The 24,764-nt window shown below is 39.8% G+C and overlaps 1 protein-coding gene across 5 annotated transcripts in view; it reads left to right on the top strand.

Annotated features, from left to right (window-relative positions):
• Positions 1–5,186: 5,186 nt before the first annotated feature.
• myt1a (myelin transcription factor 1a) overlaps positions 5,187–24,764 on the top strand; it is a 47,002-nt gene continuing 27,424 nt past the window's right edge. For 4 of the 5 annotated variants that reach the window (XM_044352797.1, XM_044352798.1, XM_044352795.1 and 1 more), the window contains exons 1-6: positions 5,187–5,411; positions 7,686–7,770; positions 7,854–7,908; positions 8,517–8,559; positions 8,651–8,719; positions 11,306–11,547. In XM_044352797.1, the coding sequence (XP_044208732.1) occupies positions 7,854–7,908; positions 8,517–8,559; positions 8,651–8,719; positions 11,306–11,547 (409 nt within the window). In that variant the 5' untranslated portion in view covers positions 5,187–5,411; positions 7,686–7,770. The remainder of the gene's footprint in view (positions 5,412–7,685; positions 7,771–7,853; positions 7,909–8,516; positions 8,560–8,650; positions 8,720–11,305; positions 11,548–24,764) is intronic. The other variant, XM_044352796.1, reaches the window with a different exon arrangement.

Below are 24,764 nucleotides of genomic sequence, written 5' to 3'. Positions count from 1 at the left end.
GGGGAGGGATCAAAGTGGAGGAAGACCTGAAGAATGACATTGATTCAGTTCAATTCAATTTCAAATAAATTTTATTTATATAGCGCCAAATCACAACAAAAGTAATCACAGGGCACTTTTCACATGGAGCAGGTCTAGACCATACTCTTTAATTTAGAGAGAGAGAGACCCAACAATTCCCCCATGAGCAAGCACTTGGCGACAGTGGTAAGGAAAAACTCCCCTTGATGTAAATGATGATGTTATACTCCTAGCTGTATTAAAGTATGAAAGTATTAAGCATTAAAGTCAAGAGCAGCAACAGTGTCATCAAAACTGCTGAATGAATATAAAATGAATAAATGAATGAACACACAATTAAAACAAAACATTAGAAAGCACAAATGACATTTTTAATTCAAAAATAAAATCCCAAATACCTTATGCTCCACTGTGAAGAAACCTTGGCACTGTCAGGGGGAACACATGTCTCGATGTGGTCCAGCAGTGATGGTCCGCTGTTTATTCCGCTCTTAAACTGGTGCTGCAGGATCTGGTCTGTGCCAGCATGATGTTTTGGTTGTATGTTTGGTTGAGATGATCCAGTGTCTCAGAGCTGTAGAGAAGGTGAGGTAAAGGCTGGCGGGTGTTATCTTATCCTCTGCTTTGAAGAATGACTGGGGCTAGCAGGAAGTAGAACATGTCTATCCAGCAGTGATGGGTCCGGTGTAGATTAACACTTAAGCCAGTGCTGCAGCATCTGGTCTGTGACAGCATAGTGTCCTGGTTGTTATGAGCCAGTCCTCACAGTGCTAAAGGAGGTGAGGCCAAGGTGGGCAGGTGTCATCACAGAGGACACAGTAGAACTGTGTCTCCCATCCAGGGGAAAGTAAACTTACAAAAGTTATAGTCTCTGGCAAGGCCATCCGCCTTGCTAGAGAGCATAGGAATGGGAATGTGGGGTTTCAGCTGGTAGGTATAAGTACATCAGAAAGTATGTTTTACATCTAAAACACATAGTTTCTGATGTATTTCTACTATAGTAAATGTTAGCAGCTGTGTACAATGCTGTATACAGCTGCTAAAACAGTTTTGGCCTGTGCATTTATGTCAGTGTCTAGTTTTAATTGCCTTCCTTAGTGCAGCATCCCTAGATTTCATTAGTTTCCACAAATTTTCATTAAACCAGGGTAAATTGTTTTTATTTTTAGATTTTATCTGTATCATCACATTAAATCTTTCATTCACAGAGTTGATTCTGTGAGTAAAAGTATCACAGCCATAGTCCAGATCATCAGAGGACAGTACATCATCCCAGTTCAAGCTGTTAATTTCATTGATAAATTCTTCTTGCTTAGCTTTGGGTATGCATTGAAGGATCATTGTCTTAGTTGCCGTGGTCTTAAATCTACTTTTAGTCAGTTTTCTCGTACATAGGGTTAGATTATGATCTGACAAGCCAGTGATTAAATTATAACTTTTAGTTATTCTTTCTGGTTTGTTAGTAAATATCAGATCAATTTGTGTACTTGAGCATTTTGCAATCCTAGTTGGGCCTTTTACTAGTTGTTCTAGTTGGAATTTCTCTGTGATCATTTTTAGTTTTTTCCTCTTAGTTTTATTCCCAGTTCACATTAAAATCACCCATAAGTAATAATTCTTTGTTGAGATTGCACTCTTTCAAGACTTCTGTGAGTTGATCACAGAAAGTGTCATCTGCAGAAGGGGGCCTATAGATAACTATGATGTTTAAAGACATTTTCTGGGATAACATTATTTTTATCCCAACATATTCTAACGTGTTATCCGCATTATAAACCACACGTTCACATTTGATGTTGTCTCTCACATAAAAAAACACCCCTCCTCCTCTTCCATCAGGTCTGTTTCTTCTGAAACATTGGTATCTGGGCACCGTGAACACACTTGCAGGAGTTGTTTGTTTCAACCATGTTTCAGTCAGACAGAGAAAGTCCAGATTTGAATCAGACACAAGATGAATTAGCTGATTGCCCTTTGCAGTAATGCTTCCGATGTTAAAATGTCCACCGAATTCAGCTTCAGCTCCCATAAGACTTTTGCATGATTGACAGTTTGTCTCATTGAGACATCATGCCTTGTGTTAACAAAGTTTAGTCTGTTAAGGGAGAAGCCCGGCTCAGAAAGTTGCTGCTCATTCATCACTGGTACTAGAGGAGTCCCAGACACACTTGGGCACAAATCAGCATCGAAGTTCTGCAGCGCTCCAGGGGTCACTGGTTCAGGATTTAGCTGAACATCTCTGGAGAGCAGGATCAGCATGAAGAGGAGACCTGCTATTCTCAGAAATGGCGTGGCAGATGACTGGTCCACTGGATCGGTGATTCGCCCTGGTACCTGGGCTTGTCCGTGCCACAGGACAGAGGAATAGATTGCAAAATATCCCAGTAAGTTATGATGAAAACTCACTGTAGGAGCGTCAACTGGCCATGAGCCAGCATTTGTCCCAAGCTCAATCACTTGGTGTCCCAGTTGTTTTCCATCAGTGTTGATTGCTCTGGCCAGACAGATACGTACAGGCAATACAGCAGTGAGTACCAACAGTAGTCCAGAAAGCACTCCATGAAACACAGCCCAGGTGTTTTTGTCGATGTAACACTGCTTTGAACTTGACGCAGTTTTTGACAGGCATGCTCTGAGGTATGATAAACGGCCTCAGATGACAGTCCTATGTAACAATCTGATCCAGGATCCCAGTGGCCAGAGGGTAGAAGCTCCTCTTAGGCCCCTCAGCACCGGCCTGGTGCACCTGGAACCTCCTCTTGACCTTAGCGGGGAGAAAAGGCCGCCATCCGGGTGGTTAGGAACCCCAGAAGATCCGTATGGCCAGGACCGTTTCCTTCGATGTTCACGTGGATGTGCAGATGGTCTTACTTGATGTTTAATCTGATGATTACATTTGAAAACCTGTATTAGCCTGGTAGCAGAGTCTGCAAGGGGGTGAGCTGACCATCTCCCCATCCCGATGAGTGACCCCCAGTCATATGCCATCACTTCTTGAGTCCAGGGTGCATAGAGAGGCTCCAGCATGCATGGATTACATTACCAGCAAGGATCCTTTAAATTTTCTTCTTGTTTTTTATTTTTATTTTTATTTTATTTTTTTACAAAAAACTCTTCTGTTAGCTTCTTTAGTTCTGTATCTCCTTTGGAATATTGGTAACAGCAGTTAGCAGTTGACAGCTAGCTAGTTGTTTTGTTGTTGTATGCCTGAGAACTCCACACTTCAACTATTAGGCATTCAAATGATACCTCTCACACAAATTTTATATTGAATCCCTGATTTGGTAAAAGTAGCACACCCACTACCTGGCCTTTCAGGTCTATCTTTGTGCAGACATACATATCCTGAATGACAAAATCAAGACAAGGTTTTAGCATGTTTCCTGAACACATAAAAAGTCTGGTTTAATCTGGCATCTAATTTCTTAAGTTCCTGTCCATTGGCAATAAGACTCCTTGCATTCCAGTGAAAGATGCAGATCATCAGAAAAATATGAAACATTATCAATATCCTCAACAAAGTCATTCTCATCCATATCCACTCCTTCCTCCATCTCACCCTCCCTCTCAGTGTGGCTTATTGTTGCTTGGCTTGCCCTCATAAACTCATGCGGTGGCTAGGGAGAATAATCCTTTAAACCCAAGAACCTGACTGCCTCAAAATATAATATAATGATTAGGCCTAACAATGCCACTGCCCATAGGACTTATGTCATATTGTGTTATTTACGTAGATATCATGTGATGAGGTGTGATGTGATGTCATCATGACATAAAGATATGCGATTGTGATGTGAATATGAAATTACATGATATGATACTGGTGGTCAAAATATGATGTGGAGTGGTACTATTACAATTACTACAGAGTTACTACTAGGGCTCCTTTTACAACAGCTATTTCAACCACCACTGCAACAATTATTATTGGTACTACTATTAGTACCGCTATAACAATAATGCTTCTACTACTGCAGATAATTCTTATACTGTTACTATTGCTGCAATACTACTGATATAGCTTTTATTAATTCTGCTACTCACTACTGCTATCATGTATTGCACTACTTAGAGAGAATAGAGGATAAAATGTAAAAAATCAGATAAAAATATATAACAGGTTAAAACATAAGGAAATATTGATACAATCACAAGAGATGTGCAGGCAAAGCCAAAAGGTCAAAAGGCTCAGCAGAAAATTCTAAATTGGGCATCTAAAGTTCTTGAAAATGCAGGCCAAAGCTGATTCCTGGTTTCATAGTTGTGAATGGTGGTTAATGCACTGAAATTATTATTAAAGACAGGAGGCAGAGTGTTATTGAAATAACTCAACAACATGAAGTTTATTAGTTTGGAAAACACTGTAGCATTGCTACTGTAGCATAAAAAACTATCTGGAGTGTCAGTGTTATATTCTTGGAATGGGTTTTCTGAATGCTTTCTCATCTAAAACACATATACCTCAGGAATAGCTATAGATATGAAGTGTGCTTCTGGTATTAAAATTAGAATGTATGATGAATAAACATGCAGGCCACCATTTACTCTTTTCACTGTTTTAGCAATGAAGAAAGGTGTTTCTATGTTACCATATGAAAATATTACTGTAAAAAATATACAGGTGTTTTCATGATGTGATGATGATGTATTTATTCATGTAGCCTATCTGCTGGCCCCATGTGCTACTGTTTACATCACTTTTTAAAATCTCCTGTAACAAAGGAGTGTACATAACAATAAAAATAAATGCATTTACTGTATGTATAAGTGTACTATCATTGCTGCTTTTGTTAATTAGAGGTATGCATCTCTTAATATATTAATCATGTTTGTTAAAAACAGATACTTTTCTTTGTTCTCTACCTATAAATGTTTTTAAATTGTTAAATTGATTGGCTGGTGTCAAGGGCAGCAATGAACTGTAGCCTACTTAGGCTGGCTGAGTTTGTTCAAGAAGTGTGTGGCTGAAATGAAATTACTGAGCGTTTTAATGACTTGAGGGAGTGGGTTTGATGAGATCTTCCTCCATCCTCCAGCTGCTGGGCGTCTCTTTAAATATTAACATCTTGTGCGCCTCTAGCGGCCCGTGCAGCGCGGCCTCTCCGTGAGCGGCGGCCGGCTGAAGCTCTCCGCGGCTCCTGCAGGGGGCAGTGCAGCGAGGTTTCTGTCCATGGTGCTGAAGATTGGACTAGCTCTGTCCGGGGTGCTGAACAGCTCAGGAGTGCTGGGCTCAGTGTGAGGCTGGTGCCACACTTATCCACTCCAGTGTTGTGTTCTGGAGGTGTAGGCTGCTGTAATAACAGCCAGTGCACAGTGTTAGTGAATGTCTGTCTGCCAGGCCGGAGATGTCGGAGCAGAGGGGGAGGGGAGGGCAGTAGTCTGAGCGTAAGGTAAGGCTTTATTTTTCTCTGACAAAGACAGAGCATGAAGCGCACCAATTTGTCGGTATTTTGGAGGCCTTGGCTGCAGGCCTGACGGTGGGTTTTACACCGAGCAGGGAGGACGTGATGAAGCGATATTTTGCATCCCGCGACTGTCACATGCTTCCGAAGGTTTTCCCTTCGTGATAAATAATCTAAACTCGGTCCGAAAGTGCGGACGCTGAGGCTCTTTTAACGGATTATTAATGTCGCTCGTTACTGCCGGCGGCCACAATGGCGGCCGGGTGTCGATAGTGTTAAAGGCCCGTGGCCTTTGTATGGTTGATGTTTTGACAGTGTGCCTATTTAGGAGAAGAGACAAGGCCTCGTCCTGATTAGGAGGCTGGCTGGCCTACATCTCTATTGTCTTTTGTGTAAAATGTTCCGCCTTGCGAAATGTAGCAGTCGATACACCGTTTGAATTGATGCCACGCATGGTCTTATTGATACCACGTCCGCCAACCAGCACCACAAAGTCTCTATAAACCGATGTTTGTCAACCTTTGCTGTCCCGTGACCCAGTTCCAAGCTCCAGAAACTGTCACGACCGCTGCTGTCAAGCTGTCATGTGACATAACCAACCTTTGTTTGTGTTCTAGCTCAGAAGAAGCTCCATATGGAATATATTAACACAGTATATTTCGAAGTTATTTATTTTCTTAGATTTCGTTTTTGTTCATCTTTAACTAAACATTTATTAGTCTTTATGCTTTGTTTTAATGTAATATTTAACTGTGTTTAATGGTCATAGCCTCACAACTCTAGACTCTCTGTGTGTGTGCGCGCGCACACAAATATATATATATATATATATATATATATATATATATATATATATATATATATATATATATATATATATATATATATATATATATGTATGTATATACACATTTACACACATTACATCATCAGTGGTAGAACTCATTTCCATTGTGCTACTCCACTACATTCTAGAGGGAAATAGTCTGGTTTTACTAATTAATTTTCATATTGCGATTTTAGATAAAAACATATATGATAACCTTATAGAATACATGTTCTTAAAGATGAAACAAGCTGTTACCTTTTAGCCCTTTTATAAAATCACTGTGTAGTTGTGTCTCCTTGTCATGTTTCAGGTTAGCTATTCAACCGAAGAGACAGTTAGCCTCTAAACCTCTCACATTGTTTCATTTCAATAAATTGTTTCAAGTCAAAAAACTGAAAACAGATCAGAACTTTTTCTTCTTTCCTCTCCCACTAATCATCTCTCAACCCCTCTCTTTGTATGTATAAAGTAGTTCAAACTACTTAGCCTATAGCCTACTGTTAACTGCACTTCAAACATCTAAAAAATAGAAAAATGCTGCTCACACATTTGTGCATCAGTATTAATAATGTAACTTATTAAATGTATTTAATATATTGGGCTGATTTTCTACCAAACAAGTACTGTACAGTTACTTTACTTACTTTGGGACTTTTGCTTAAGTGGGATTTTAAATGCATGAATTTTACCTGTAATAGAGTATTTTTACATTGCAGTATTGGTACTTTTACTTCAGTAAAATATCTGAGTACCATTCAAACTCAAGACTGCATGTCTTTTATAGCGGCACCATTCCATCAAATGCATTCTAGTCTTGTGCATCAACACATTTCCCTAAAAGATATTTTGTATCTTTGTAAACTCTGGGAAAGCAATGTTTCTCACTTATGTTCACCAGGCTAGTGTCAAAAGCTTCTTAGCCAGCCACACAGTTGGTGTATTGTGCTTAAAGGGGCACTACACTGATTTAATATTCCACTTCACACCAGAGATAGGTTAGATAAAGAATGGTTCAAATTAAAGCAACAAGGCCAAGATATCTTGACTTTTAGTCCCTACTATGGGTCAAGCTACAAAAATGCTGGCCCCTACATTTCCTGTAATGCCACCATCAACTTTTGTTAGAACCTCCCTGCCTAGTAAGTGCCAACATCTTTCAATCTCCAGTTTGTAATGCAGACCTTCAGTTACAAATTTGTAGCACATGACCATGCTGAGATAACCCTGGTGACATCATTATGATGTCATCAGGGTTATGTCACTAAACTCCTCCAGAGTTTATATACCTATACAACTGTTTTAACCATGACAAGTTGCCTTTATGTGTAAAATCAGTTCTCCTTAAAAATTCCTAACAACTATGTAAGGTAATTTTATTTCATCATGAGCTGACAGCAAAGGTGTGTGTTGTGTGCGTGTGTTTCATCCAGCAGAAAATGAGTTCAAAAGTCAGACACTGAGCCAGCAGTGGACAAGGGAAGAGCCAATCAACCAGAGAGGAAGAGCCTCAGCATCAAAGTAACTATTTTTATCTATCTACATACATATATTGATCTTCAGTGCTGCACTTATGATTTTGATCATGTCCCTCTGTTATTCAGATGAGCCAAGACACTACAGAGACACGAACACGGACACGTTCCAAAGGCATCCGGGGTCAGTATAGACACACACACACACACACACACACACACACACACACACACACACACACACACACACACACACACACTCAAAAACATATTGCATATTCATGTCACCCCCTTGCAAACATTGCTGGGGAGCTGCAGGTGTAAACCACACATGATATCTTGATACAGATCCAGAAACTAACTCCAGTCTATTGGAATACTTCTTGGTTTTATTTAGGAATAAGTAGTATGTGAGCACAATATCATAGTGAAATAGTAAAGGGCTCACAGGTCACCAAACAAATTTGCATTTTCCCAAATTACCATAAAGCATCTGTCACACACTGTATATAGTATTTTTGGTTCCTTGGAAGTCTGTGGCCCCGCAGCATCTACCCACTTTGTCTGGCTGGCAATTCAGCTGTGCTTACAAAGTTTTTAACATGTCTCATGAAGACAGAAAGGACTTTTATACTGTATGTACAAGGATGAATTTTACAGTATGTAAATGTGCAATGTGTAAACAAACTCCACAAATAAAAGTATCATTGCCTTTTTACACTTACAGCTCTCTTATTTTCTGCATGACTTTTAAGTCTGTTTCTAATGGCTCTCCTCCTGCTTTACTCTCAGTGTCACCAGAACTTGTAGGACAAGAGATGAAGCAGGAGTTAAGGTAAGTGATTTCATGCTTCAGCAGAAGACTATCATAATGTAAGAAGTGGTAGCGTACAATGATGATTAATGTTTGTCTTGCTGCTTGTCAGCAGCAGCTGTCCTACCCCTGGATGTGATGGCAAAGGACACGTCAGTGGGAGATACTCACGACATAGAAGGTTGGTGATGGCACAAACATACAAACATGCAACTGATGATTAAAGGGATTGTTTCATTTTTCACAACATGAGTGATCATTCTTCGTAAAACCATATGTGAAAGTGAAACATTTTAGTATGTTAGTTTGTTCTTGCAGGGGGCATTGTCCCTAAGGAAAGGGTCTTCTCCAAACACACCTGTGTGAAATATAATTTTATGGTGGAGTATTATAAGATTTCCCTAAGGATACAGTGTGTTGTATGCTGTACTATGGTGTATTGACATATTGTAAAGCCCTCTTAAGCAAATGTAATTTATATATATATATTATATAAAATAAAAACTTCCCTTAATGGTAACTAAGGGGTGTAGCCCAAAACATGAAGTACATTTAAGTACGTGGACAGATGTATCCATATATTTTTGGGCATGTAGTGTAGTGATGACATATAGGTAAACATGAAAATATTTAGCCAATATAAAAAAAATGCAGAGGTACATAAACACACTCACCTTCCTATGTATAGCACTAAATATATTCCTGGCAATAGAATTCTTTATATACTGACAATGTGAGTATATATGATATAATATATAAGTACATTATTTGATGTTGAAGAGTAAGTGGTTAAAACCTTGAGAATGGCCCCCGTATATGTGCAGTTTTCCTCTGAACTTAAGAATAACAGGTCACTTTATAACAGTACAGATCATAAATATATAATTTCACATGCAATGAAACAAATTACACCCACAGTTATCAGATATATGTTAGTGTAAGAATTTTTAATGTTTTTTTCCACTGATGTAACATAAATCAATATTAATAACACAACAACAAAGTGCGCTGAAAAACTATTTGCACCCCACAGATTTCCATTATTTTTACATATTTGTCACATTGAATTGTTTCAGGGTTAGGGTCTTCAAACTAAACTTAATATAGAAATTAAGAGGACGGTCCTAGTAAACAAACAAAAAAAAAGTTTCTAATTGAGAATGTAAGTTATTGAAAGAATGAAGGAATCCAACACCAGAATCACCAATGTGAAACAGTAACTGCCTCTCTAAACTCAATAGCTGGTTGTGCCACCTTAGCAGCAACAACTGCAACCAGTCTTTCTGTGCTGTGGATGCATTTAGGTCCACTCTTCTTTGCAGGAAAGGAGAGCCACATTTCCAGTATGAACTGCCAGTTTAAACCACAGCATCTCATCTGGGTTCAAAGTCAAGACTTAAACTACTCCACTCCAAAGTCTTCATTTAGTTTCTTTTGAGCTATTCAGTGGTAGATTTGAGGGATTGTTGTCATGCTACATATTCCAACTGCACTTGAACTTCAGATCCAGACTGATGAGTTGACATTCTCCTTTAGGATTTTCTGCTAGACATGGTTCCCTCAACAGTGGCAAGTCACCCATACCCTAAAGCAGCAAAACATCCCCACACCATCACCACCATGTTAGACTGTTGCTATGATGTTCTTATTTTGGAACTCTGTGTTAGCTTTACACCAGATGCAATGGGACCCATGTATTTCAAAAGTTCCACTTTCTACTCCTTAGTCCACACAACATTATCCCTGATGGCTCGGGGGTCATCAAGACAAGCCTTTCTGTTCCTTTTCATTTTGCAGTTCTCCCATGGATAACATTGTTGCCTTTTGTCTTTCTCATGGTGGACTTGTGAATGCAGACCTTATCAGAGGCAACGATGCCTGCACTTCCTGAGATGTTCATCTGGGTTCTTCTAGGACTTCCCAGATGAGTTGTCAGTGCACTCTGGAAGGACTTTTGTTTGGCTGGCTATTGCTGGGAAGATTCACTATGTTCCAAGTTTTCTCCATTTGGAGATAAAGGCTCTCACTTTGGTTGGCGAGAGTCCCAGAGCCTTAGAAATGACTTTGTAACCCTCTCCAGGAAAGCTTCTATTTAAGTGATGTCTAGATTCAACAGCGCTGGCAGAAATCAAGCCTGCCTGTGCTGGATGATAGAGTAACTAAAGGGGGAATTACTGTTTCACATGGGTGATTCAGGTGTTAGATAACTTTTTTTCCATAATCAATGAAATAATCATGCTTTTTGTTATTTTCTCTTATTTATATACTGTTATGATGTTGGATGTTTAACATAGTCAAATTTTGAAATCTTGAGGTGAACATTTGGGGGGAAAAATGCTCCCTGTAAGACAAAAGCATAAAGTTCAACCTGCTCTGAACACTTGCGATGGTTTTTGCTACCTGGTCAACAAGCCAATGGCATGCCCATAAACGGCTGTCAGTCCATTCTGTAGTCTTTGTTGCTGAGGTTTTTCCATGGGTTTTCTTCTGTTGTCCACATGTATGAATGTATTTGAGAAGTTACCATTTCTAGTAAAGAACAAGTAAAAGAAGTGAAATCCTACAATTGTATGTTTCCATAGCCTCCAGAGCAGGTGGAAGTCTGCAGAGGGGCAGCTTGCCAAGTGGCATATAGAAGCTGCAATATTCACTACATCTCACAATATTAAAGTGTTGAACAGAACAACACCATGCTGTTGATTTTACTGTTTTATGTTAGCATAGTAGATGTTACCATTAACTTCCATACCTATCCTGCACTCCTTAGCATACTGGGATGCCCGATTGTGAAGAAGAGGAAGCTGGAGGAGGCTGAGGCTGAGGAGAACCAGTCTGCTCCCAAGAGGAGGAACCAGCCTGTCAAACAAGCAGCAGACGACAGATTTGCTGCAGACAGCGATGCAGCAGAAGAAGAGGAGGAGCAGAAAGAGGAGGAAGAGGAGGATGAAGAGGAAGGCCTCAAAGAGAAGAAGAAAAACAAAACAAAAAGCAGGCCAGTGTTGATACAAAGTGAGTGAAAGCATATCACTATGCAAAACTACCATTACATTACAGTGCAATATGGAGACAGCAAATAGGGCCAGAAGAAGAGGAATGTGGGCCTCATGGTCAGATTATGAAACCAGTTCAACTGAAAGAGGAATGAGTTCTTTTCATTCCAATAATAAGGTGCATGGTAACACAAACAAGACTTTCCTAGTTCATAGTTGATACAACTTCAATTTTTAACACTACTTTTTAAAGCTGCACACATAATCATATAGATTTATTCATGCCATATAATAACATTAATTGTTAACAGGTGTTTTTCTCCAACAACAGACATGGTGTGTCACAAGGCCACACCCACTTAAGTCGTTGCACCCCCCCCCCCCCCCCCCCCCCCCCCCCCTCCTCTGTTACACTTTTTAAAGATCCCCTCCAGACATATTCTAAGATATGTAATTGAATAATAATTTGTGTCTAATATGGTTTTTCCACCAAAGAAAGTTCAATTACCTTGTTAAAATCTATAAAAATGACATTTACTCCTCATTTCTACCTCATTTAAAAATTAGGATTCTATGAATATGATTTTTTTTTTTTTTCAAAAGTTGAACTGCTGAACACAAGATATCTCCTACTTCACTGTAAAGTCCATTCTCAGTCTATGTGCACTGCAGGCCTCAAGTTTCCACATCACACTTGTGTAAGTTGCGTACTGGCCCACAATTGGCTTCCAACTAGTTGTGATGTCACAAATCATGCTCATAGGTACGTGCCTTAAACTGAGATTTAATGTGAGCACAGATAAATGTGAAAACAGCTTTCTAGTTTCAAACTCTGCACATACATCACTCTGCACAGTAAAGCTCAAACAGTGAAGTTAAGTAACAATAAGTGAAACACATTTTTGAGTGGAGGGGGATTTAAATATGCTGGGAGGGAGGGAGCTAGCTGTGGTTACCCTTTAAAATGAGCCTACCCTGTGATCTGGTGTCATAGAAATAAGTTTTCTCAACTAAGGATGCTAAATATTATTGACAACATTGATAGTAAAGCCTCTTAAATGAAATCACAGGTATCCTGATGACTTGTAGATGTCGAAGTGCTATCTTGAGTTCAGTCAGATAACCATGGATTATAATGTGAATGTAGACTGTGTTTAGCTCTCATATTTCGCATCTAGGCTCACTCAGCTATGGTTAAAAGAAGGATAGGTTGAATATACATGTATGTTGCAGTGGGAGGAGTATGCCATGTGAGTGTAGTGGCAGACTCTGCCCAAACTAGCTCTCAGGCTTTGCCTCATGAAAGGATAGGTTCATTAATTTTCAAGTCTGTCTCAAAACAACAGTCAGGAGCCCAAATGAACATTGATATCAATTTTTCTTGCCATAAACATTCCGCCTGTTCATACTGAGCATGAAAAGATCCCTTCATAATGCACTTACAGTACAATGTAAGTGATAGGGGACAAAGGCAGATATCCACTTCATATGACTTACTCAGACTGCTCAGCCTCATATAAGCTTCAGATAAACCTTTAAATGCATTTTTGCACAAATGACTGTGTGGAGGCCATGGAGAAGGACTTTCCATTGGCCTCAAAGAAGTTCTGGCAAAACATCAGGGGATTCAGGAAAGGGAAGCAGGGCTTAGCCCAGGTTGTTTTCAACAGGAGTGGAGAACTACTGACCTTGATTGGGGACATTGTCAGGCAGGGTAAGGAACACTTTGAAGATCTCCTAAACCAACATGCCCTCTATGGAGGTGGCAGAGTTGGACGACTCAGAGGAAGCCTCACTTATATCCCTGGCAGAGGTAGTCAAAAAGCTCCTCAGTGGCAAGGCGCCAGGTGTGGATGAGATTTGCCCTGAGATGCTGAAAGCTCTGGACATTGTTGGGCTGTCATGGCTAGCATGCCTCTTCAGTGTTGCATGGGGATTGGGGACAGTGCCTGTGGACGGGCACTGAACTGGTGGTTCCCATTTTCAAAAAAGGGAACCAGAGGGTGTGCTCCAGGTATTGGGGGATCACACTACTCAGCCTTCTGGAGAAAGTTTATGCCAGAGTGCTGGAACGGAGGCTCCAGCTGATTGTCAAACCTCAGATTCAGGAGAATCAATGTGGACTCCATCCTGGCTGTGGAACAGTGGACCAGCTCTTCACCCTTGTAGGGATATTTGAAGTGTCATGGGAGTTCACACAGCCAGTCTACATGTGCTTTGTGGACTTGGAGAAGGCTTATGACCATGTCCCTCAAGGCACCTTGTAGGTGGTGCTGCGGAAATATGGGGTACCAGGGCTGGTCCTTATATGTGAGATCTGTGTCCGCATTATTGGCAGTAAATCAGAGTCGTTCTCAGTGGGTGTTGGGCTCCGCCAGGGTTGTCCCTTGGCACTGGGATGGTTTGCAGCCATATGTGAAGTGGCCAGGATGAGAGTCAGCACCTCCAAATCTGAGGCCATGGTGGACTGCCCTCTCTGAGTTGGAAGTAAGAAGCTGCCCCAATTGGAGGAGTTTAAGTATCTTGGGGTCTTATTCATGAGTTAGGGTGAGATGGAGTGTGAGGTTGACAGACTGATTGGTGCAGCATCAGCATAAATGTGGGCGTTGTACCAGACCATTGTGGTGAAGAAAGAGCTGAGCCAGAAGGCAAATCTCTCAATTTACCAGTCGCTCTACATCCAAACCCTCACCTATGGTCACAAGCTTTGGATAGTGACTGCCGCTGCTCTTTCACATCGAAAGGAGCCAGCTGAGGTGGTTTGGGCACCTGGTAAGGATGCCTCCTGGTCCCCTCCCTCTGGAGGTGTTCCAGGCACGTCTATATGGAAGGAGACCCTGGGGCAGACCCAGAACACACTGGAGGCACTACATATCTCCTCTAGCCTGGGAACGACTTGGGATCCCCTGGGAGGAGCTGGAGGGCATTGCCGGGGTGAAGGATGTCTGGGTTTCCTTACTCAGTCTGATGCCACCGCAACCCAGTCCCAGATAAGCGGTGGAAATTGGATGTGTAGCGCTTCTAGTCCTAACCAGTGATAGTAGTAGGAACACTAACATCTACCTAGGTTCGGGGACTGGTATGCCTTGAATAACTCATGAGAGCTCGTGTTGAGTTGAACAGTTGGCAGTTTTATTGCCCTACAACAATAACATAACATATACTGTGCTGATTTTTGTATATAGAAAATAAACAATAGAGCTCTTAAAATAACAAATAAAATTGTAGGAAAAGAATAAGTCTCTTCTGAGTTGAAACCTTCAACTAATGCTCCTTTAAATTAAGGAGTTTGAGATCCAAAGAGTTCAATTCCTTGTCTTTGTGTGTGTTGAATGCACTACTACTATGAATGCTTCTACCCAGCTCAGTGGCAGCTGGTGACTCAAAAATTGGGGAGAACAGGAGGAAAACCAACATGGAATCTTACAACAAACCGCATCATACTATATCATTGTCCCCCACCCGATGAAATCAGAGGGGTCAGGGGCAATTTCATAAGCTGATAAAACAATTTGCTTTCAAAAACAAAAACCCCTGAGTGGTGAAAAGGCTGCTTCTTTAAAGACATTTAGCATATACATATTGTTTCTAAACAAAGAAGTGCTCATTGTAGCTGTGGAGTGGTCCAGAATGTGTCATTTTACCAACAAAGTTTAATTCAAATTTATAGTATTGTGACAACATATTTATGTTCTCATCAAAAACAGACAACATATCACATGATTCGTTTCTTATGTATTTTCTTTGTATACAGAAATATATAAAGTACCACTAAGCTTATAATCTGATACAGGTACAGATCAGTGCTGAATACTAGAGTGAACACTAACACTAAGATTCCCAGATCTAAAAGTGTAGGTTCACATTAAAAAGTATTAATGTATGTATCAAATACATGACTTACACACTCTTATCTATATGCACAACATACAAATATAGCCTACAAAGCTAACACGTTAACACTTGTTATTCTAGTTACTGAAAGAAAGAAAGAAAGAAAGAAAGAAAGAAAGAAAGAAAGAAAGAAAGAAAGAAAGAAAGAAACTTTTGGAAACAAAAACGTTCAGAGGAGAGGTCCTTCAGAAGAATATAAAGTCTTTATTTGAATTGACAAAGTAGCAAAGACCTGAGTTGTCCTGAGCAGAGAAAACTGGAACTAACAGACAGTACAGTATCATATATACATTTGATAAGAATACATCTCCAGATCCTTCTGTCAGTCTCATTGGTCTACTTATTATCACAGTGCCTCCCCTAATATCATTGGCTATAGTAATATTAGAGAGTGGTTCATAGGTTTATTTACTTTATCTGTTTATGCTTGGCAGACTATTGATTTTTGTCTGACTGTTAGGTACATCATGCCCCTTGAGAGGATCAAATTCCACTCTGATTCACCACAACAAGTAAATCCTATTCAACACAAGAAGAGGCTATATGAGACTTCAAAGACATGAATGAAGCAGTCAGTAAAATAACATACATAAAGTACATTAAGAATACGTGAGTATATATGTATTTAAAGAGTATATATGTATTATAGAGTATATATGCATTGCATTACAAATTTCCATCATATAATTAAAGAATACATATGTATTACATTATGAATTTCCACCACATAATTCCCCCCTTCATGACTTCCATTAGTCATGATAAGCATCATAAACAGCAATCACTTCACAACAATCATTCTTTCTGAACCATTGTAGCATTTGCCTCTTTTAATGTCCTTGTCCATATCATTCATTCATTTCATTTCATTTCTTGGGAATGCATAGTCCATTCCTGTAGCGAATACAAAGCCATGATGCTGCACAAAAACAATCCCATAACACACATCCTCCAAGTGTCATCCTGATGGTGGGAGTGCCACAGGCGAGTTTCAGTGGTACCCTTAGAAGGTGGAGTCCATCTGTGTTTGAGGTAGTCACAATTAATCCTCCAAAAGTAAACAGTGTCTATGATGTAAAATGATATATATTTTGTAATCATCAAAGTACATTTCATTTAGTGATAATTCCATTATATCAATGTGAGTAAATATTTAATTCTTATATTGAGTATAAAATGTAATAAGCAAGGCCCATGCGTCTCAGAGTGAGAGAAGTTTCCTTAATGATTTTTCCATTTAGTCTTTGATCACTTCAAACCATAGTTGAATCTTCATTTCCAGAATCAGTAGTATCAGTGTTTTGGTACAGATCAGGAAGTCCATTGGTTGGGGGTTCAGCCATCGCCATCATGTGAGCATTCACTCCTGAGGTCACTAGGTTACGGAATTGAAATACAACAGCAAAAGATAATTCCCATCATCACCATACATACTCCTACTGTTAATCCTATCTTAACTAATGTTGCCTGCCAATCAAAATTTAGCCATGAAAACCAATCTTCATAGCCATAGCCAGCATTACCTTTAACTTCTTTCCTGAGATTCTTTAGTTTGTTCATAGCCATAGTGAATGTTCCTCTGGGGCCTGTATTGTAAGGAATAAAAGTACAACAGCACTCACCTATAAAGGCACATACTCCTCCTTTTTCTGCCAATACCCAATCCAAGGCTTGCCTGCTCTGCCACGTCATAGTGCTAGTTGCCAGCAATTGTTCCCCTAACACATGCAAGGTGCTGTCAGTACAGTTGATAAATCTCTGTTGGTTATAATAGATATAGTTAATCCATTCAGTGTTATGGTGAGTGGATATCCATGGGAAGATAGAAGTGAACCCTGAGGCTATTTCATTCATAGCTTTAAACTTATTTGGGATTCCTCTAGGTTGATCAATACTGTCTATGGCAACCTGAGGGTCATGCATATATGTTCTTCTAACCCTACTTCGTGGTTCTACTGGATTTTTATCCAGTGCTTTGAAAGGTATGGCAATTATGGTCATTACCATTTGTACTCAGGCGCATGCTCCAGACCTGGCAGGAAGGGTGGATCACATATCCAATATTGGTCTGCAACTGCTTGAGTCTGGTGATGATAAGGGCATGCTAGGGGTGACATTAGAATTACATCTCCTTTCACTGTGATTGATTGCTTTAAACCAGCTTTTGTACATTTTTCAGTTATGTCCCATATTAAATTACATCGGTCCTCTGGAAAACTCCCTACTGGTTGTTTCCTGTTAGGAAAATGGAATGGTTACTTCTTCAAACTAAGTGGGTAGGTGGATATCTAATTTGTGGCAATATTCTCCTATTGTACCTGTTCTGTCTCTGAAGAGTAGTTACTAATATACAGATATTATTTGAATCCTAGAAACATATGGCATTCTGTTTCCTCTCAGGGTCTTTCTGGTTGGAAAGTACTGCAATCTGGCAAAGTAAAATCTGAGGTAGAAGTCTTGGTGGTTGTAGGTTGTTGCGTTACTTCACATGCATGCTTGATCATATCTTTGTTACATTTTTTCCAGCTAAGCTTAATATTGGTGACATACAGTTTATTGGGTCGCGCTTTTGAACAGACATAACAATTGCTTATTCTATTTTGTGTACCTGTGTATTGAATCCACTGGTACCAATTATTAGCTAGTACTTTTTGGTAAATTACATATGTTTCGTAACTTTCGGGATTGGAGGTGGGTGCTAAGTTTTAATTTCTTTTAGAGAAAAAAGGGGTGACATTGTTTAAGAAATCACTGGCACTGTTCTTCATGTTGTTGGCTGTTTCTTGTAATGTTCTTCCCACATTGTCTTCTGTAAGTGCAAAGGTGGATTGTCAGAGCTAGTGTTTCTTTTTGATCTTTCACTAGACTGTTGATTGGGTTTTTTGTTTGGAATTTTACTGTTTCAGTGTCAGTCTGGGCTGTAGGAGTAATTGGCTCAGGTGTGGTGTAGATTTGTGGTTCATTAGGTGTGGGGGTCTGATTAGCTGTCTTCTCTACACTGTGCGTTGACGTCCTTGGCGAGTTTTAATTTTGTTGTCATTTTTGAGTTGCCCTTTGGGAAGTGCGTGGTGGTTACTTCTAGCAAATAGTTATACATTGGGTCCCACTGAGGCTCGAGAATGACCTCTATGTACCAAGACTGGGGTTTGCACTACTTTTATACTACATTATTCATTACCGCCTCTATCACTACCATATCTTCTATGGATTGTTATTACACATAATTGTGTATGTCCAAGCATCACTGTCAGAGTATGTTGAACAAAAGATGTGGACAATAAAAGGGTTTTGAGATCTTGAGGTGATATGTGAGAGGTCAGTGTTTTTTCCCTATTCTCTTTTTTATCAGTATGAAGGGTCAATGCACAATTTCTAATATCCCTGACTCTACCGGTTTGCTAAGTGAACCAGGCCAATATGCTTTTGCCTGCTCTTTAGACATCCACTGTTGATCCGGCCTATTGAACATGCATTAATTTTCGTAGCAACCTACGTTTACATCTATGGAATAAATTAGATTTTTGTTCAGGAGGTATGCACCTTTTTAGCTGAATTGACTGAGTTGCCTGTTTTAATGTCCATTGTCCAAAAGGAGTCTGGATCGCCATGGTCTGCGTCCCTTGGCTATCGTCTCTATACAGCATTCACTTGAATCTGCAAATATTGTTAATGTGTTGATATGGCATTATTACTATAAGTGCTCCTAGTAAACAATTCTCCATTTTATGAGTGACTGTAAAAGTGTTTGGTTTTAATTGATAATAGTCTGGTTTTAAACTATACAATTCTTCTTGTTGGAATTGATTAGTTGGTCGAGTTACCCGTTGCTCTATCTTATACAGTACAGTGGTCTTAAACTCCCATTGCAAAGAATCAGCAAAATGTATCAATTTACCTTGATCCACTCTTTTAGAACATAATTCTTTTTTGCATGCTATATTAAATGACAAATCAATGCTTGTGGGATATTCTAGTTTGCGGGTTCCAATCATGGATATTGCTTCCAATTTGTAGTAAGGGAATTGTCTGATCACTACCTCCCACTTAGTGTGTTTTAGCATTACTTCTGTGTGCACACAAACTTCCCAAATGGTTAATTCTGTATTTGTTACTTTTGTCTGTACCCATGTAGCTAATACACAGTTCTCCTTTATTTCTTGCAGAGGTAATTTGGGCAATTGAGGGGGTGAGACATTTTTCTCTTCATTCTTTATCAATGGGCTGAGAGTATTGTCCTAAATGTATTGGGTAATTTTCTGTGTTCTCAAGATCTTTATTTATTATCAATAGCTCTCCTAAACTTGTATCACCTATTCCTGTAACAATTTGTTTTTTGCAAATTATCTATTTGTGCTTGACATACATTTTTCCAACAGGAAACGGGTTTGGCAAAGAGACTTGTCATTGAAGGCAATTGGCAGTAATCAGAGGCAGAACTCAGCATTACAGGTGGTTCTATCCAGTTGTACTTTCACAACATCAGAATCTGTTAACCAAGTAATAGTGAATTTACCCTTGTTATGTTATTTTGTTCAGGTATTGCAGAGCTGAGGATGGTTAGACCGCATCTAAGAATTTGTTCTTCCAATTCATCACCAAAAGTTAAAGGGTCATATTTAACTTAGGGGAAATCACTTTCAACATTTAACAATCCTATTGGTCTCTGTATGCTATTCATTCTGTCCATAAGTCTACCAGGAAAACCTCCTATTTTCCAAGGACACTTATGTACAGTGCACATATCTTCAAGGCAGACCATTTTAGTGTACATGCAGGTAGCTGGAGGATAAATATTGCAAACATTCTCTGAGCTTACAACCCAATGTTGACCAAATCCTATCTCTAGTCCTATGTTTGATGCTTCTATAGTTATCTTCCCCTGATAAGTCTTAGTTAAAGTATGAATTGCTCCTGCTACAACTGAGGCTATACATGACATATTTGGTGAGAGGGTGATGTGACTGTCAAAATTTATTTTGCTGCTGTATTCCCCCCCTCCCCCCTTTGGGTCCTTTGACACCTTACCAACTGCCATGGTCGAGGTCAGTGAAGTTGATGGTTGGGAACTAGGCTGTGACGTTGCTGTGAGGTGTGTGGAAGGTGGAGGTTGGGAAGTTGGTTGTAGGATTGACATGGCTGGGGTGTGGGTGGTTGGTGATTTGGAACTTGCCTGTAGGGTTGTCATGCTGGGGATGTGGGAAGTTGGTGATTGAGAACTTGGTTGTGGGGTTGTCATGTTTGGGGTGGTCTGATGTGTCAGGTTTAGTGGGTGGTCCTGGCTTTGTAAGTTGGTCTGTGGTTGAGCTGCTGCAGGTGGTGCCATGTATAGGACACATGTTGCCAGCACCAGGACCACTATGTGTGGGTGGCCCTGAGTCTGATTCATCCTTAGACTCGGGCACTCTTTCCAGTGTGCCTGCTTGAGGCTCCTCATCTCTCGTTCTTTCCTCTGATCTGCTTCTGGCTCCTTCAGTTGACTCACCTCCTCCAGGAGGGGCTTTGGTGCAGTGGTTAAGATGATACCATGTAAGTAAACCTTTCACCTGGACCGCTGTGCCTGTAGATCAGACCACCTCGAAGGGTACTTCTCGTCGAGGCCCATTCCACTTCTGTCGAAAGACTCTCATGAACACCTAATCCCCAGGCTGGATGGGTGGTGGCTCAGCTTCCTTTGGCTCTTTCTCCTTCTGTTTTTCACACAAAAAGATAGCTTGGTGTATGTCAGCAATCTGTTGCACAAACATTTTTATGTCTTTTTCTAAGACATCCAATGCAGGACTTTTCTGAAAATGTCTATATGCTAGAACAGGCAAAGGTCAACCTGTAAGCATTTCCTGCAATGTTGGTTGTGTTTTACGATTAGTGCTGCTTCTGTAAACCATGAGTGCCAAAAGCAATACATCTATCCAATTAAGTTTAGTGTGATCGCAGATTTGCTTTTTGCTTTTAATGTTCTATTCACTTTCTCAACCATTCCTTGTGACTGTGGGTGATAAACACATCCTAACCTTTGTTTTATCCCTAGCTTTTAGCAAATCCCTTTTACTGTTTTGTCAATAAACTCCCTTCTGTTGGTTGAGCCTATTATGCGGGGTATGCCAAATCTAGAAATTACCTCCCTACATTGGAATTTTACTACAGTATCAGCATTCTTGTGTTTTGCAGGAACTGCTTCCACCCAATGGCTGAATCTGTTTTCTATGACTAACAAGTATCTCTTTCCCTGTACTGGTTTAATCACATCCACATCATCCATTGTTATGTGTTATGTGTCAACACCATGCCCATCAGGTATGACAAGAGAAAGAAGATCAGTAGTAGCAATGAACAGTCCATCATGGTTTGTCCATATTTTATCTGGGTCTTGAGATGCACCCCTTTGTTTCCATTTCTCTTTTTCAGCTTTTGGTGCTGCTTCTTGTATGTCACACAAATATTTATCAGTGATTTCATTTGTTAATTCAGTTGTTAACACTGACAGCTTTGAGATCTGAGGTAGCAGCAAACTTTGCTGCTGCATCTTTGGCATTATTTCCCCTTGTTTGCAGTGAGGAATCTTTTTGAGCTTGACAGTTTATTATTGCTATTTTGAGTGGAAGCATCATAACCTCCATGAGTGCTATGACTTGGTCATGGTGTTGGATTGGTGAGCCATCTGTCTTTTTGAACCCTCTTGCTTTCCATGTTGCTCCAAAAAGGTGGCAAACACCATGAGCATATGCAGAGTCAGTGTATATGTTTACAGTGTCATTTTCAGCCATTTTGCATGCCTCAGTTAAAGCTGTTAATTCCACCCACTGTGTGGAGCATGGTTGCACACATAGTTCTGCTTTTCTGGTTATCATAGTGTTATCAGAATTAAGTTGAACCACAGCATATTGTACTTTTAGGCCTCAGTGCCTTGGTAACAAGACCCATCAACAAAAAATGTGAGTTGTGCTAACAGAAGCACTTAGGTCAGATCTCATTTTAACAAAGTCTTGTACTTCTGTTTCACAATCATACATCAAATGTGCAGCTGCCAATGCCTGATAGCAGGTAGGCAAGGCTTGCTCTACTGGAGACATAGCAGTTGAGTAGTAGGCTATTGGTTTCTTTTTTCCTCCAATACCTGTGGCTTGCGTGAAAACTGCTGTGGCATATTGAAATCAATGGGAAACAAACAGGTGAAACGGTTTATCATAATTTGATAGTGCCAGTGCTGGAGCTTGTTGGAGCAGACACTGTATTGCATTAAAGGCCTGTTCTCCCTCTTCAGTCCATGTTAATGGTTCCTGAAGTTTCTCAGTACCTGCAACTTTTATCATGTTTCTTAGGGGTGTAGTGATTAGTGTATAATTTTCAATCCAATCAGAACCATACCCTGTCATCCCCAGAAACACCATCATCACTGTAGTTGGTTTGGGAGCTGTGGATATGCCCTTGAGTTGAAATGGCGAGATACTTTTAGTGCCATCTTGCAAGGCCAGATATTCAACTTTGGGCTGACAGAACTGCAATTTCTTTTGGGAGGCCTAATGCCCTCCTTTGGCCAATTCCTGCAGGACTGTTATGGAGTCTTTGTGACACTATTCCTGTGAATCAGAACAGATGATCAGATGCCAACATACTGAATTACAGTGCTACTGACTTTGTATGTTAGTGCATGTAAATCTTCTTTCAGCACTTTGTTAAACACATGTGGTGAGTGTTTAAATCCTTGTGGCATGCATGTGTACGTATACTGCGGCCCTCGGTAGGTGAAAGCAAACAGGTGCTGATATCTTGAGCTCAGAGGTACACTGAAAAAATCTAGAGCAGAGATCAATGACAGTGTAATATTTAGAAGTAGGTGGCACATTTGTCAAGAGTATTTATGGATTTGGCACATCTGCATCATAACCTTCTACTACCTCATGTACTGCTTGTAAATCATGTACCAGCCGGTATTTTGATTTACCTGCTTTCAACACTGGATATATTAGCGTATTGGCTTCAGAGTGAGTGTGGATAAGTACTCCTGCTTTTAATCATCCTTCTATTGTTTTTGTAATGCCTTGTTCAGCCTCTGGTTCCATAGGATACTGTTTTATTTTGGGAGGAGTACATCCTGGCTTGAGTGGTATTTCCACTGGTTGAGCTGATTTGATAAGCCCTACATCTGAGTCATGTTGTGATCATAACTCAGGTGGTACCTGTGTTAACATGTCTTAAAACAGGTCTTTTTGTTCTACCACCATCTGCATGAAGGTAGGTAATCTGACTATTTGGGGTTTGGCCAATGCAGAAAAGGAAGTCATGATTTTGATATATTTTTTTTTATCTTGGCTATGCCAAAACAGTGGGCATTTTGTTGCATTCCATTTCTGCTCTTTTGCTTGTTTTATCATGGTGCCTAGATGTTTTTTAGGTACTCGTTTTCAGATACTGCCAGTACAGCACCTTGTTTACCTATGATAATAACTGCTGAATTGAGTTGTACATGCAGCGACTGAGCTTTCAGCCAATCTTCATTTCTTCTTTCATTGTTTTTTGTGAAAAATTGCAAAGTGCAGTGAGGTTCCAATAAAGGTTCTTTTGATTGTGGGATTTATGCCATTATGAAAGGTTCCCATTGGTGACAAGCTTTGTGAACTTCTTTTATTTGTCCCAGCCAGAAGACTGTGGATTCTTGTGTTTTGAGTCTGTAGCAGCATTTGATAGATGTTGTCCTCTATACATATTCCATCAGGTATACAGAGTATTTTCTGCACATGGCATCTCTTCCCAACAAATTGATTGGCCTATGTTCTGAGATTAGGATGGGTAGCTTTATGACTTTGTTATTGACTTTCAGGGTGATGGGTTCTGAGGAGGGGACTAGCTGAGAGGCATATGATGGTGATACACAGGTGTATGCTGCACCTGTATCTGCCATCATTGGTGTTTCTTTCCCACCGAACACAATTTTGTTACTTTAAAATTTTATTTTTTATTAAGTTTATTTATTTTTATTAATATAGCATTAATATTATTTTATTATTATCAATATGACAATACTTTACACAGTATTAAAGGTTTTTAATCTTTTGGTCCCCTTCCCCAATGATACCTCATATACCAATTTCAAATCTGAAAGAATGAAAACAAGAGACAAAAAAGAGTTTATCTTTTATTGGCTCGTATATATACACAATTAAAGAAATCGAAAGTAAGAGACAAAAAGGTTTTATTATCTAAAAGAATATGTTTTTCCCTCCTACTTTATGCAGCTCTCATCAGGATAGAGTCTATTGGGCAGGTGTTATTTTGCACAAAAAAGTCGTTTTCCAGATCTCACTTTGCTCCCCAATCTAAACTTGACCCATCATGCCCTCCGGTCAG

Source organism: Thunnus albacares, chromosome 5, assembly GCF_914725855.1.
Source record: "Thunnus albacares chromosome 5, fThuAlb1.1, whole genome shotgun sequence".
NCBI classification, from domain to species: Eukaryota; Metazoa; Chordata; class Actinopteri; order Scombriformes; family Scombridae; genus Thunnus; species Thunnus albacares.
This window is presented reverse-complemented; position numbering and strand designations above follow the sequence as displayed.